This window comes from Cottoperca gobio, chromosome 21 (genome assembly GCF_900634415.1).
Source record: "Cottoperca gobio chromosome 21, fCotGob3.1, whole genome shotgun sequence".
NCBI lineage: Eukaryota > Metazoa > Chordata > Actinopteri > Perciformes > Bovichtidae > Cottoperca > Cottoperca gobio.
The window spans coordinates 17,899,534-17,915,407 of record NC_041375.1 but is presented as its reverse complement, the minus strand read 5'-3'; the positions used below and the strand labels follow the sequence as shown (position 1 = coordinate 17,915,407).

Here is a 15,874-nt window from a genome sequence, read left to right as displayed (position 1 = left end):
CAGCTGACTGTAAAACAAGGTCACAAGGGTCATATTTTACTGCAGAACTAGTACTTTTACTTTTGATACTTAAGATGCATTTTGCTTTTACATTGTTCTATTGATACTTTTACTAAAGTAAATGATCTGAGTACATCTTCACTGATGGTGCCCTGTAGAGCTGTGTGTGAGCGCTTTCATGTAAAAAGCAAAATCTCTTGCCAAAAGCTCAATATTTATCCAAAGTACAAGCTGGGAATGTCAGCTGATGACTTACAGCACATTACCACACACACACACTTGGAAATGGGACATTAACTTGACCTCCAATGGCCAAGTTGATAAAGAGATGAGACACAAGGACAAAGTTTTCTTTCCCCAATCATACCACCGCTACAGTCTTCTTATTGACACATGATTATATCACCACTCATAAGCATGTTTTATATCTTGTATGGGATTTAGATCACACATTGACTGCTATGACTGATTTGTATTTTCTTTATTTTCATAGAAATATCATCAGTGCTTGGCTGGACTGCTCGCCCCGCCCTATGGTGTGATGGAAAGCGGTTGTAGTGGGGACAGTAAGTAGCCATCAGTTCCTGTTTACATTTCTTAGTAGTTCAGGCTCCATACATTTCTCCCAATTGTTGTTAGTTTTTGGACTAACCTTCACACAACACGGCCACGCTTTTAATTAAATTTCATTTGTCACAGCATCTTCAAGACTTTTGAGTGTCTTGCGTTCGGTTTACTTTCAGCTGCTTTCACATTAGTTACTCGAGATTTAAAGGTACAGATAAGAATGTACAATGTATCAAGATACCGTTTACAGTAAACCCGTTTACCCTTTACTTTATAAATATTCCCAGAAGTAACTCTTCAATTGTGTTTGTATAATGAGATTTGACAATCTTTAGATAGTGTAATATAACACAGATCATCTTAGTTTGTATAATATGTAATAAGACTTCCGTTTGCCTAAGTCTATTACTGTCTGACCCTCCTTCATCCTCTTGCATTGTGATAAAGGCTGATACTTTTATTTATGCTTTTCTGTTGTAAGTTAACTCAATATTGACTTTGCTTTGCTCAAGCAGAGCACTTAACTTGCTGCAAAGTCATGTACCATAAAAATGATGCACAGCAGTGAGAAAATCCAGAGAGTCTGCTGGTTTACTGGTAGTTTGTTGTCATGTTGTCATAAATGATGGACACATTTTAAAGGAAATGTTTCTCTGCTTTCTGTTCCTATCAAAGAGGATTTGATATACTGTAGCCTTGAGGGCTGCTTTTTAAAAGTGTGTCTGCTTTAGTGTTCATCACGGTTACGTGCTGTGGAGCAGCTTCTGTAGAAGCAGGGCTGAGTATTTGTTTTCAGTATGCAGTACATTACTTTTACAGCATGTACTGTATGCATGAATACACCAAGACAGAAGTCACACGAGCATCCAGCAGCTGAGGCACTCTGCTGTACACTATAGTACATCCACATCAGTTTAGTGCCAAATCTAATGAATTAAACATATTTTAAACAGTTTTCTTAGCTCCAACAACGCGGTGCTTTTAGATGGAGCCATGCATTCAGTACCACTCTGAGCACCTTTTAAAGCACACTTGTTTCTCACAGTTCAACTCTCACATTCTCAAATTAAATCTGATCTTTTACCAACACATTTTAGACTTTTGTCATTTATATCTAATTATATCTTGCATTGATTTCTCACATGTAAACTGTACACTGTATTTCTATTGATGCCATTGAAGTTATGTGACACTTGAATGAGTGGCGTGAAGTCACATGTACCAGCGTGGCAGCATCATAAATAAAATGATTTACAGCTGTGCTAATTTATAAAAACACAAACAGTAAACAAACACAGATTCTCTACAGACCTGCAGCATATAAGTATAAATGGAGTCCAAGAGGGTGTAAGTAACAATGTGTAAAATGATCATTTGAAAAATAAATGATAACCTACAGAGAATTAGCACCAAACACACACAGTTAGTGAATAGCTGGTGAACATAGTGGAACATTTAGCAGCTAATGAGCCAGATATTTTCCCTGGTGGAGACCAAAAAAAGAGCTAAAAGACAATCAATATTGAACTTAGATTCATCAGGTGAAGGACGATGTTGCTCCATAACGGCTGGACGTGTAAATAGTAACTTTTTTTTTTCAACAAGAAAGGACTGAAAAGATGATGATATGTTAATGTTGTTTTCACAAGAATCCACAAAAACATTGTTATTGCAGGTTTAACATTATTATTAATTATACAGTTGAAAATCTTTCCTCTCTCCGACTGAAGCTGACATACAAACATCTTTTCAGTCACAATAAAAATGCAACAAGGCCTTATATGTAAATGACTAAATGACCAGTTTAACTGTGATTGGTTAGATTTATGCAACTAAAACTACTCTTTAAGGAAAAGATTGTGATTTGTTACTTTGCTTTGTGCGTCCAATTGAACTTAAAGTGGACAGAAATAGCACAAAGCATTGTAAGCAAAGTCATACAGATGCATGTGTTTTATTCCTGGATGTATAGCCAGAAGCATAATTTGTGTGTATCAGTTTTCATGGTATCAGCAGTCCGAGAATCACGTCTAAGAATAGCAGAGTTTCTCCCGGCAGATACAGTTGTGACTGATTCTGCTTTTTGTCCTGGAGCGGAAGTGTACACGCTTAAAGCTCCTAATACTGAGCAACAACCACACCCGACAAACCCTCTGCACATTTCCTCCTTTATTATCATTTCTTACATCACTCTGCTGTCCATGTACAGTAACCACCAGAGTGATACAGTCTAATGTTCATTTCATGAGAAATCTAAATTACATTGTCAGTGTAGATTTGGGAAGATTTGGCAACTTTCTCCCAGAGGTAAGCCATAAATCAAGTCATGGAAAGGAGATAGAAATATGTAATATAAAATTGGCTCATGATAAAGTTATGGGTATATTTTCTGACAGAAATAAAGGCATTGAAAAATGATGATCTGACATTTAAATAGAAATAGAAATAATCTGTTTTGTTACTTTTCTTACTTATTGTTTTGCATAAAAATACAAGAGGAGAATGAGGGCCATCTTGTTTTTAGCCCCAACACCCTTTCAAGAGATATGCAAAAAGCACATTTAGCATAGTATAAAGATCATAAAGTATTTATATTTTCATCTATTTAATGTTTTAAAGTCATACTGCATATTTTATATGTATCTTCTTCTGTATTCACTTACGTCCTTTACTTCATTCCTTTTAAACGTTTAAGTGGGTTTCACAGGCGGTTTATTTTCCAACGCGTGGACCTGCAGAGGCTCTGTACTGTACATCTCCTCAGGGGTTTGTTATAATAATAATAATAATAATAATAATAATAATAATAATAATAATAATAATAATAATAATAATAATAATAATAGTACACTCTTGTCAGTGATATCTGTTTGTCACAGATCCTAAATTACCATATGAATGTACTCTCTGTTTTTTCCCACCAGGAATGCCGGACAAAGAGAACATAAGCAACAACTCATTTGTTCCTGTCTCCAAACATCAGAATAAGGTAGTGTGTCTGATACACTTGAATTACTTATATGATTTATTGTTACTGTAAGTTATGAAAGACGGAGAGAGACTGAGCAGGTGGGATGATACTGGTTTATTGTTGTTTCATGTCTAGCAGACTTAAACCTATAGGCTATAACTCATTCTGTGCTTCTATGTCGTCTGACGTAACTGCATCCTTTACCGTCTCTCGCCTCTCCAACAGAGGATGGAAAAGAGCGTGGAATGTGAAGTTTGTTAGAAGTTGGTCTAATTATAAACAAGGTGACTGGAGTTTTTGTCTCCATCCATAACAGTTCCTGCCCCACCTTTCTTCTGTTTCCTGACCACTGGGTTGATAACATGTCCCGATGTATGGTTGTTCTGTTATTTAAAAAGATCTTGTTTCAGCTTGATTTAAATTATAAGTATGAAAGCCCAGCTTCTAGTGGACTAATGTTCTTGTAAATAAACAATGAACTTTATGCCTTCACATAAATGCACAAGTTACGCTGCTCTCTGAAGCATACAGAATGCACTTTAAATGTCACAGCCCTGCGGCTGAGTTTTTTCAATTCCTCTTACATTTTGTTTTGTTTTATTTTGCAGAAGTCATTCATTGAAAGTCCAGCCAAATCCCACCTTAAATGCCTTTCTCAGGTATTAAAGACCATGAACCTTCTGTATGTATAGGGACCAATCATTACCTGTTTATGTGGCAGGTACTCAGTAGGCCTGACATTTAACGGTGCCGTTTTTGCTGTGCAGGTCCCCTCTGAGAAGATCCTGAGGGCGGGGACGATTCTCCGTAACGCCATCCTCTCCAGGGCGCCTCACATGATCAGAGACAGGAAGTACCATTTGAAGACGTACAGGTTAGTTGGCATCTTAATTCTTGGGTATTTGCAGACGATTGCATCATTCAATTCAATTGGATTCAAAATACAATATTTATACCTCATGTGAGCCGGGCAAAAACACATAAACAATTCATTCACACACAGGAAAATAATACAAATACTGGAGTCTAAAGATTAAAAGAAAGAGAAAAAGAGAATAAATTGTAACACCTTTAGTATTTATTTATTTTATTTAACCTTTATTTATGCAAGATTAACGCGATGGATTAACATACAGGCTCTTTTTATGACAACGCCTTGTTAACAGTTAAGTATACCAACAGAAATAAAGGAAAAACCAGGAACAGGCAGATTCAATTAATAAAATCAGACAGAACATGTTACATAACTGCTCAGCCTTGTGTTAAATAGTCCTGTCCTGTCTTTACCAGGCAGTGTTGCGTGGGGACAGAGTTGGTTGACTGGCAGATGCAGCAGAGCTCATGCATCCACTCTCGTATTCAGGCTGTGGGCATGTGGCAGGTGCTGCTGGAAGAAGGTGTTCTCAACCACGGTGAGACTCTCTGTGATGTCTGTTTTTGCACCACATGTGTACGTGTGAAGCAGTAAAAAACATTTGAGCCCCGCTGTCTGTGTCGTTGTGTGTTGTTGTGATGCAGTGGACCAGGAGCTGAGCTTCCAGGACAAGTACCTTTTCTACCGCTTCCTGGATGACGAGCAGGAAGATGCTCCTTTACCCGGCGAGGAGGAGAGGAAGGAGAGTCAAGAGGAGCTGCAGGACACGCTGCTCCTCCTCTCGCAGATTGGACCTGACGCCCACATGAGGATGATTCTGAGGAAACAGTACGTCTATAAAGCAATAATCTCTAAAGTAATATTAAATAAAGTGAATCAGTTGTGATGGTATTATGATTTCATTGACATATTTCCTGTTTTCCAGTCCGTCTGAACGAACAGCAGATGATTTGGAGATCATTTATGAAGAGCTGCTCCATATCAAGGCATTATCTCACCTATCCACAACTGTGAGTTCTCTGTCTTATGTGGCCATATGAACCCTGTTGTCACTGTGCAGACATTAAAATGTTTTCTGTCTCCCGTGGCAGTAAAAGTCATGCTGAAGTCCTCCGACTGTAGAGTGAAGGGAAAGATGCAAGCATGCACACACACCTTTTACATGTGTAGTCATCTCAGTACTGATCATCACATATTTATAAACGTTTTAATAAGAATCGCTGAAAACGGCATACTTTTTTTAAAACTTAAAATCTGTTTTACACCGGCAGGTTATCGACTAGCAGGAGACTAAAAGTTTGCATGGTTGTACTTTCCCAGTTGCACTATAAGTCAAATTAATTTGTGTTAATATTGATCTTCCGGAGCTGTAAATCTGTCTCCTCTGCAGGTAAAGAGAGAACTGGCAGGAGTGCTGATCTTTGAGTCTCATGCAAAGGCAGGAACAGTGTGTAAGTAATGCAATAAAAGAAATCATGTGACCTCTTCAAACTTTATCTTTATTGTCCGAAGAGGTCTCCAGTAACTCTTGTAGTGTATAGAAAAACGTTACTGTCTACAATGTGGAAAATTGTCTTTGGCTTAGAAGTAAGAAAGAATAAAAGCATTGAGCTTGTAGTTCAATCATGTGCATCAAATACAGTTCAATAGGCCGATTACAACAAGAACAACATGCACATTCTGCAAACATTAGAGAATAATATATATTCTACATTATAAAATTAAAAATGAAGCTTTTCTTTGTTTCTTTTCTCTCAGTGTTCAGTCAGGGGGAGGAGGGCACGTCATGGTACATTATTTTGAAGGGCTCAGTCAACGTGGTCATCTATGGAAAAGTAGGTGTTTCTCCACATGAGTTCACACTATTCCTAAAAACAGTGATCATGTTGCTCTGACCAAGGAGCATTTATTTATTGGTCAGTGTCTGATCAGTACGCCGTGTGTCACAGGGTGTTGTGTGCACTCTTCACGAGGGAGACGACTTTGGAAAGCTTGCTCTTGTCAATGACTCTCCGCGCGCTGCCTCCATTGTCCTGCGTGAGGACAACTGTCACTTCCTGAGAGTCGACAAGGAGGACTTCAACAGGATTTTGAGGGTGAGTTTCTGTTTAACATCTAGTGATGTTTTTTACAGTAACATTTAAAAAAGCTCTATTGCCCCCTGTTGGCAAAAACTTAGCAATGCAGCCATAAAAGTTATTTAATGTGTCCTCTGAGATAATGCTCTGCTCCCATTAGCTTAGTCATCTAAACATGAAATATAGTGGTAATGACTTGTGTTACCTTTAAGATAGAGATTAAAAAGGCAGCTTTGGGGTTAATTATCTGTGGATGCAAACTTGTTTTGTGGAAAACTTCCATCTGGTAGCTCTGACACCATCGTGAATTTCCTGTTCAGGCTGCAATACAGAAGCAGATATTTCTGGTATGTGAATAAAGTGGATGCTCCGGCAGGTCTGTTATGTAAAGATATTAGGAATCAAGTAACAATCCACCTAAAAAGAAAATAAATAAAATAAATATGCCTCCTAAAGAGCTTAAATATGTATAAACTCGGCCCACATTATTTGCACTTTCTCCGTTTTTTGATACATGCAAGAGAAAAGTAAAATGTTCAGGTAACATTCAAAGTAATTGATATACAAATGGTATTTTGAGGGGTGAGGTATTCCTTTCAAAATAATATTTGGCATCATTGCATTGTCAGGAACTTTGTTTAAGCCTCCTGCTTTCTGCGGTTAGCGTGGTTGTGTGCTGACTGTACACAACTAATCCACTCTGCTCAGCGACCAGAGCCCAGTGTCATGCCGCTGTCTCTGCAGCAGGGAAACTGATGGCTAGCTCTGATTCAGAGCGCAGAGAGGACTCAAAATGCTCTACAATTTTGAGATGAATGTGTGACAGTGTAAACTTTGTAAACATTCAGTGTATGACGTGCTGTTCTCTGAGTCATACTGTATAATAAAAGGCATAATTTGTGTGTGTGTGTGTGTGTGTGTGTCTATTGTGAAGGACGTGGAGGCAAACACGGTGCGTCTGAAGGAGCACGGTCAGGATGTTCTGGTGTTAGAGAAGAGTCTCGGCTGCAGTCGAACCTCCGGCCACGGAGCCTCGTCCTCCCATTACAAGTAAATGTACCCACAATGCACTTCGCACAGGAAAGGTTTAAATGCATATTATATTGTTGGATTATAATCTATAATTTGATAGATTAATGCACAGATGATTTTATTGTTGGATCTGTTAAAGTGGGGCTAGTTTTAATTGCTTTATATACTGCTTAATCTATAATAAAACATATTATATATCATATCTTATTTGTTGGTAATATTTTGTATTAATAATTTGAATCTGGAAAGTAACTCAATTTATAAATAAATGTAGTGGAGTAGAAGTATAAAATAGCACAAAAAATGGAAATGCAAGTATCTAAAAATCGTACTAAAGTGCAGCACTTAAGTAAATGTACTTAGTTACTTTACACTTTAGCCGTTTCTGAGGTGATAAGATCAAATATATCAACATTCGGCTACACAGATAATATTTTCTTGATTCATTGTTGTTTTTGTGTCTTTTCATGAGATTTGTTGACAATAAGTAAAATACAGAATACCACCAGCCTGATCCTTGAAAACACTGAAAGCGTACAGTGAATACTAGACTCTAGCAGTCAGTGTGACCAGCAGATGACAATGCTTCCCGACCTTGAGGGCAGCACAAGCACAGAGCAATCCTGTGCTCCGCATCCAACAAGTGTTATCTTAATAGAGGCATCTGTCACGGCACCACAGTCGCTATAATATAGAGAGACACATTAATGGTAATGGTGGCCCTAGCTCCCAGGGGGAAAAGAAGGCCTGGCAAGTCACAATTACTTGTTCGGGGTCGCCCTCTAATCAACTTGGCTCCTCACACATGAGAGTGTCAAGACTGTGGAGAAGACACAACATGTCTTGTGCAGCTGGATTGTGTTGATTCTCCTTCACAGAGAAGATGCCCCTACATTTATTTGCCCAGACTCCCCTTAATCTTCAGCTGGGCCAATAACCCTGTGGTTGAAAATAGGATTGTTATCAAATGAAGCAATCACAGACACACTTTCAAGGAAGAGTAATCAGTGGAGGACCATAGAGTTGTCACAGAGCATTACGACCCAGTGTTTCTTGATTAGTGAAGGGTGTGTTTTATCCTGTGTTGCTCCAGATACAAGGTAATGTTGGGGACTCCGGAGAAGATTTTGGAGCACCTCCTCGAAATGATGCGATTGGATTCTAAATTCACAGAGTCAGGTACAGCTCGGATACAACGTTCAGCATGTCAGATTAGTGCTATCTAATACAATATATCAGTATGATGGTTATTTACTGTGAATTTTCTTCTATGCAGTGTATTCATTGTCTCTGGCTCAGAGTTTCTCTCTGACCTGTTTGTTCTCGTCTATAACTAGCCACACGTCACAGAGCTGATCTAATTACTCGCACTTGTGTGGATACATATGGTTTTCATCTGCCTGCCGAGGTGACAGAGACAGCGCCATGTAGGATCAAGGCCCGATGGCTCTGGACACTCTTTCATTTCCAGGTGTTTGACATAACCTCTCTTGTTTTTGTCACAGACTCGGCCTTAGATGACTTTGTGCTCATGCACTGTGTCTTCATCCCTAACAGTCAGCTATGTCCGGTGTTGATGGCCCAATATCCTTTCAGCATTATGTTACCTAATGTGGTTACATGTGAAACTGAGCTGCACTACTTGTTTTGATCTTTAACTGCTGTGCACCTACCATGCTCAGGCCTCGCAGGGCTCTGAACAGGAGAAGCTGGACTACACACTTAACAACAAGCGCAGGGTGATCCGCCTGGTGATGCAGTGGGCTGCTGTACACGGAGATCACCTGCAGGAGGAGGACGTCTCTGTGGCCTTCATAGAGGTCAGCACAAAGATACGAGTAGCATTATAACCACTGTTATAACTACTGATATTGGTACAGTTCAATAACAATAATAAAGCAGTTTAATAACCAATGTAAAGTCTGTGTTTCTGTGAAAATGATGTAGGCCAACAACATGTAACGATTTAAGTCAGAAGAGATATAAAGCGCTCAGGATTGGGAGGTCAAATAAGGAATAATACCCAAAAGGTTTTACAGTCCATGCTTGTAATCAATGCAGGGAGGTAAAGAACCACCGAATGCAAAACGGAGGTTTGTGAGAATCTGAACGTCCAGATCAACAACAATAATGGTTACGCAAATAACTCCAAGCTCTTCAGTTAAGTCTAGCTGTTGCTGTCTGTACCTGTAGATTACTACTGGCACCTTCATTCACTCAACAGCAGACAAACACCTGCTTCAGAGGTGTCCAGTTATAAATATGTCAACCACTTGTTTAGGGATTCAGAACAAGAAATACTTGTATTAAATGTTTACAACATGATATAAAGTATGCACAGTTGTACTGATTGTTAATCTAGTTTAAACACATCGGCAAGGTGATGAATATTTACTTAATTTACATGTTTGATCTGTGATATGAGTCCAGGTGTGATACTGAATGATACGTGTGTTTTCAGAGGTCACTCTTTTTATTCAGAGCTTGTTGTGTTTTTTTTGCAGGAGTTTCTCATGGCGGTGTCTAATGATGCAAAGTCGATCCCAGCGCTCAGGGATCAACTAACACAACTGGAGAGAAGTTTAAAGCAAAAGTAAGTTAGTGTTTTTTAGGGGTTGTGAGTTGGACGAATCTTAAATAATCTTAAACACGGTAGATCACAACATCTTACTAGACCTAACTCGAAAGATGGGCGAAACTCTGGCACAGTACTAAACTGGTTTAAATCCTACTTGAAGGACAGGGACTACTTTATTTCTGTAGGTAATTACACATCTGAGCGGACAAACGTGACATGCAGAGTTCCTCAAGGCTTCATTCTAGAGCCTCTTCTCTTTAACATCTACATCCTTCCACTGATGTTAAATCCAGCCCATAAGAATATATCAAGGATTAAAGGATTTATGTCTCGGCAGGATTTGGAAAAACGTGTCCATGCATTTATCTTCAGTAGACTTGATTACTGTAACAATGTCTTTACATGTCTCTCTAATGATTGATGAGACAGCTGCAGCTGATTCAGAACGCTGCTGCTCGAGGCCTCACTAACACAGTTCTGAGGTCTTTACACTTGACTTCAAAATACTACTGTTAGGTCATCAGGGACGGGTCTGCTTTCTGTCCCCAGAGTCAAAACTAAACATGGAGAAGCAGCATTCAGTTTTTATGCTCCATATATCTGGAACAAACTCCCAGAAAACTGCAGGTCTGCTGCAACTCTCACTGCTTTAAATCAAGGCTGAAGACGCCACCTTCTATTAAATCCTATAATTATTCATATCTTGTTCTGCACTGTAACTTTTATTCTTGTGTTTTATACCTGTCTTATTCTACTTTAGCTTTTTTTTATTGCTATTCTCTTGGATATTTAATGTCAATGTCGTAATGCTTTTCATGTTTTGTAAAGCACTTTGAATTGCCTTGTTGTTGAAATGCGCTCTATAAATAAATTTGCCTTGCCGAAAGCTCACCATCTCTATTTATCATTGTGGAGTCATGATTCTCCTGCATGTGCTCTAATTAAAAAGCAATGGCCTGGTGATTACTTTCTCTTTATGCTTTATTAGTAGATAAACAAACCTACGTAACTTATAAGCTTAATTGTTGCTTATCTTTCATGTTTTAGCACTGACGATGCCAGAGTCTCACAGAAAAAGGTAAGATATGGACTCTTTTCCTTTTTAAATTACAAAGTTCATATGAAAATGTTGTTGTATTGTACAAAGATGTCATGATGCCCGACTCTGTTATACTTTGTCACAGCACAAAGTCCTACTGCGGCAGTTCAGTATGGGAGATGAGAAGCTTCAGAAACGTCAGCCCATCAAGAGTAATGATGAAAGTGAGTAAAGAAGGGTCTCCACATACTAAATCTTTCCCAGACTAATGATTGTAAACAGCATATTGTTGCTGCACGCTGCATTCTGTCATTGTTCATTAGGTGTTCATTAGACAAACACTCACACCTGTATGTTTCAAGTTCGGTTGCTACCTGCTACTAGTTACCATGTAAAACTACAAACCCAGTTCTGTAAGCAGAAATTATTTCCTTGTTTAATGTGGATTTTATTTCTGAATAAGAGGAAATGAGTCATTGGGGTTTTTACCTCTTTTGCCTGCACAACCACACATGGACATTTATTGTTTACATATGTTTAATCAGCGGTCATTGGACATCGCTGGACAAAGGATCATAGCTCATGAGTCATGACCTCTTAAAATAAGTGTGTTGTCTCATTTAGGTAAAACTTTCCAGGATGTCACAAGAAAAGCAAATACTAGAGAGTAAAATGTGTATAAATAATGTTTGTTTTCTTCCTGTGAATCATCCTATGACCTCTCAGAAGTACCCAGTGACTCCTACATTTGGAGCTATTGCATTAATCCAATTTCCTTCCAATTTACCAGTTGCCACTGCTTCACCGCTTCTTCTTTCCTTCTTACTGACAGTCCAATATGTGCTCTGATTCATGCCTCCAGTTCTGCTCAAAGTCTACTGCTGTGACCACACCTACACAACGATCCGTGTCCCTGTGGCCGCCTCAGTCAAGGAGGTCATCGGTGCTGTGGCCGACAAGCTGGGGTCGGCTGAGGACCTGCTCCTGGTCAACCTCAGTTCGGCAGGAGGTGAGAGCAGCGGCAGCTACATGTTAATCAAATGACTGGAGGCGGCACAAGGGAGAGCCCGAGTTGGGTGATATCCTAATACATCCCCGGCTGATTTAGTGAGGAATTAGTTGCCTGTTGCATACTGTGAATGGCTGCTACAGTAAGTGCTAAAGAATGGCCCTTAAAGCAGCTTGAGAAAAACCTGAGCTCAGTTTTTCTCATGACATTTAGCATGGGGCTGTTGGTGTTAGTGGCTGCTCCTTACTGTGGTGATGTTCCATCATATGTGCCAAAAAGCACTAATGCAGCTCTTACTTGTCCACACCTGACCTTGCACGTTCCTTATCGAAGGCCAGTAAACAGATAAAGAGCTGAAGCTGCTCTCTTGCTTGGAGCTCATTATCATAAAGCTCATGTACTGTATCTCTAATCATTGACCTTTGGCTTTGAAAGGAACAATCAAGGCCACGTGAGACAGCTACAGTTACAGCTACAGAATAGTATTATGTAATAATATAACGGTACAGAATAGAGGGTTGTCCAACACCATCAATATCTCTGTGTGAAAATCTGAGACTTTACAACTACCTCAACAACTTTGCTCAAATTTTTTAGAAAACAAAAAAAGGCAGTTGTAGACAAAGATGTATATTTATTTAAAATATACTATGTCTATAGCAATTCCAGCGGCTCTGCGAGGCTGCACTTTGAGCTAAAGCAGTATAAACATGCTGACTTGCACCTAATAACAATGCTAACAAGCTGATGTTTAACAAGTATAATGTTAGCATGCTAACATTTGGTGATTAGCACTTAACACAAATCCGAGGTTGATGGGAATGGCATTGCTTTGCGAGTAGTTGTACAAGCATCTGATCGCCAAACTCTGTGACTTCCTCCTCTGGCAACCATGAATTTCTGTACAAAATCATTAATCCATCTAATAGTTACTGGGATATTTCAATCTGCACCAAAGTGGTGGACAGACCGTCAGACTGCCATGTCAGCACGGCGAACAAAGGCGGTCAAGAGGCCTCACTTTGTCATATGATTCGGTTGTGATCCTCTCGTGTGTTTGGAGTTGTTTTATAGAAGACATGACATTAAATGGACGGTATGCAACATTTTCCATGAAATTACGATTACAAATGTAAATCTTTTTGAAACCCTTTTGTGTTATTCAACAGAGAAAGCCATCTTCAAGCCCAATGATGTTTCAGTGTTCTCCACTCTCAGCATAAATGGTCGGCTGTTTGCCTGCCGGAGGGATCAGTTGGATTCTTTGGTGAGTTAATCTCTAATCACACAGCACATTGTCGTCATATAAAAGAGGGCTCACTGAAACCCTATGCAGACCTGTACATCTCACTTTATTTCATATTATATGCTGTAAATATCCATATTTACTCTTATAAGCAGCTCTTCTGCCTTCCTGTCTTGTAATTTCTTTGACATTTTAATGCATTTGGACTTATGTTTATGTCACAGGAAGACATTTGGTCTTTGCATTGTTCATAGATTACATGATAATGAAATATAAAAGGCTGTTACTTCTTGTTTTCTAGACCCCTTTACCCGAGCAGGAGGGTTCCTCTACAGGGCTGTTGGCTGGTTTTGAGTTAATGAGCTCTAAGGATGTAGCTTACCACATGACTTCCTATGATTGGGAGCTTTTTCACTGTGTACATGAGGTATGACTGTGAGACCAGATGCTATCTGCAGAAGTGATTCATTCATAGTAAACCTGTTGTAATGTTATAGCATAAATTCAAGATATTACATTAAAGTGTTTTTCTTTGGTGTCTCACAGCTTGAACTCATCTTCCACACATTTGGAAGACAAAATGTTAAGAAAACCACCGTGAACCTGGACCTGTTCCTGAGGAGGTTTAATGAAATTCAGTTCTGGGTGATCACAGAGATGTGTGTGTGTTCTCAGCTCAGCAAGAGGGTGCAGCTTCTCAAGAAGTTCATCAAGATTGCCGCCCAGTAAGCGGACCTTGTTTCACTGTCTATTCTGCTTTTCTTTCACCCGGCTTGCTGTTTTGTTTATTCACTACTCTAACGTACCTTTTTGATGTTTCATGTCAAAGCTGCAAGGAGTACAAGAATCTGAATGCCTTCTTTGCGATCATTATGGGACTGAGTAACCCAGCAGTGTGCAGATTGAGTCAGACCTGGGAGGTGGGTACCTGTCCTTGTCAAAATTATTAATTTTCCTGACTGCAAGTTAACGTTTAGTGTCATTTTGTTTTCACAGAAACTTCCCAGCAAATTTAAGAAGTTTTACGGGGAATTTGAAAACTTTATGGTAAGTTCAAACAACTTCTTTTGTTACTAACAGCTGTAGTGTTTTCTGTCCTAAGTCAGCTGGTCAAGTGTGGGTTCATCAAACTTGGCCGGTGATGGATCTGTTTAACACGGCGACGGCAGATCTCAGAACAGTGTGATTGTTTCCACAGGACCCGTCCAGGAACCACCGGGCGTACCGACTGACGGTTTCCAAGCTGGAGCCTCCCATCATTCCCTTCATGCCGCTGCTGATCAAAGGTCAGAGTCGTGTGATGACCCCCTTATCTTTAAATCAACATCGTTTGAACCTTTACGACCTTTTGTTGTTGACTTGCTTCTTCACCAGCTTTAACAATCTAAACAATTGGTCTTTTCCAGACATGACATTCACTCATGAGGGCAACAAGACGTTTATCGACTATTTGGTCAATTTTGAGAAAATGGTGAGGCTCTGAAGCTGCACGGTTTTTTGTTGTTGCTTTTCAGTTACCTCTTGGCATCTGTTGCTGATTATAGCTCTCTGTCTTTCAGCGGATGATCGCTAACACAGTGAAGATATTGAGACTCTGTAGGAGCCAACCTTTCAGTGAGTGTTCATCAGGTTTATTTCATAGCGAGAAAAATTGGGATAAAATATCAAAAACTCCAGGAAGGAATGAATTTGAACATTTTCACTCATCCTTCTTATTTTTTATCAGGTCCAGATTCACCTCTGGCCAGCAAGAACCACCCAGAAGTTCGCAGCTACGTACGTCAGCTCAACGTGATCGACAACCAAAGGACCCTAACTCAGCTCTCTCAAGGACTTGAGCCCCGCAGGTCTTGAAACCACTCGGGGACAGAAATGTTACACTCTGATGCTGCTTCACTGCATGGCCAATGGCGTATCAGATAATGAGATATTGTTTCAGATACCTGACTTGATAAAACCTTTTATTACAGTAATTTGTGAAGCTTTAACAACGGTAAATGTTGGAGGGTGGAGTACTTCTCACATCACTGTGCTGCACACATCATCTCGAGTCAAACAAGAGCGACAAATGAAGGAATTAACAGTCGTGTGTGTGTGTGTGTGTGTGTGGGGGGGTCTCATTCATCAGAATAACATTTCAGACGTAAACACTATGTGATGCTGATGCTTTAAAAATGTAAAGTCTTGATATTCCTGATATTCAGTTGTTTCGTATCTTTTGTATCAAACAATATTTATATAAGTTTGTGAGAATCCTATGTGCTGTAAACTGTATACAAATATTTATTTTGACATCAGCATGCAAAAAGTTGTTATGATTGTTTGCTTTCTTATTCATGTGAGCACATTTCTCTTTGGAGATACAGTAAATGTCTTAAAACCTTTTGTGTGCTGAAAGTATTAAATATTTTGGATGTATTTGTGCGTTGTATTGTCTTTATTGTTTTGTTTTGCCATTTAGTTCCTAAACATCTTAGACT

The 15,874-nt window shown here is 39.3% G+C and overlaps 1 protein-coding gene across 2 annotated transcripts; it reads left to right on the top strand.

Annotated features, from left to right (window-relative positions):
• Positions 1-484: 484 nt before the first annotated feature.
• On the top strand, positions 485-15,812 carry rapgef4a (Rap guanine nucleotide exchange factor 4a). 2 transcript variants are annotated; one of them, XM_029459722.1, is made up of 27 exons: positions 485-566; positions 3,492-3,556; positions 4,147-4,197; positions 4,306-4,412; positions 4,829-4,950; positions 5,057-5,240; positions 5,338-5,422; positions 5,803-5,863; positions 6,171-6,247; positions 6,362-6,508; positions 7,425-7,540; positions 8,616-8,701; positions 9,028-9,106; positions 9,192-9,342; positions 10,027-10,115; positions 11,148-11,178; positions 11,285-11,363; positions 12,002-12,148; positions 13,318-13,415; positions 13,696-13,821; positions 13,941-14,119; positions 14,224-14,314; positions 14,391-14,441; positions 14,593-14,680; positions 14,801-14,865; positions 14,954-15,008; positions 15,121-15,812. In XM_029459722.1, the coding sequence occupies exons 1-27, from the start codon at positions 542-544 to the stop codon at positions 15,246-15,248; spliced, it is 2,583 nt and encodes an 860-aa protein (XP_029315582.1). In that variant the 5' UTR covers positions 485-541; the 3' UTR covers positions 15,249-15,812. The 2 variants fall into 2 exon arrangements, with proteins under 2 accessions (XP_029315582.1, XP_029315581.1); XM_029459721.1 differs by lacking the exon at positions 13,696-13,821 and having other exon boundaries at positions 498-566; positions 14,070-14,119.
• Positions 15,813-15,874: the final 62 nt, after the last annotated feature.

What these genes read in the sequence shown, in the direction of transcription:
- rapgef4a (XM_029459722.1), top strand. Translation starts at nt 542, where the DNA reads ATGGAAAGCGGTTGTAGTGGGGACA. An exon ending in CATCAAGAGTAATGATGAAA is followed by an intron (nt 11,364 to 12,001) that starts GTGAGTAAAGAA and finishes TCATGCCTCCAG; the next exon opens with TTCTGCTCAAAGTCTACTGC. An exon ending in TTTTTCACTGTGTACATGAG is followed by an intron (nt 13,822 to 13,940) that starts GTATGACTGTGA and finishes GGTGTCTCACAG; the next exon opens with CTTGAACTCATCTTCCACAC.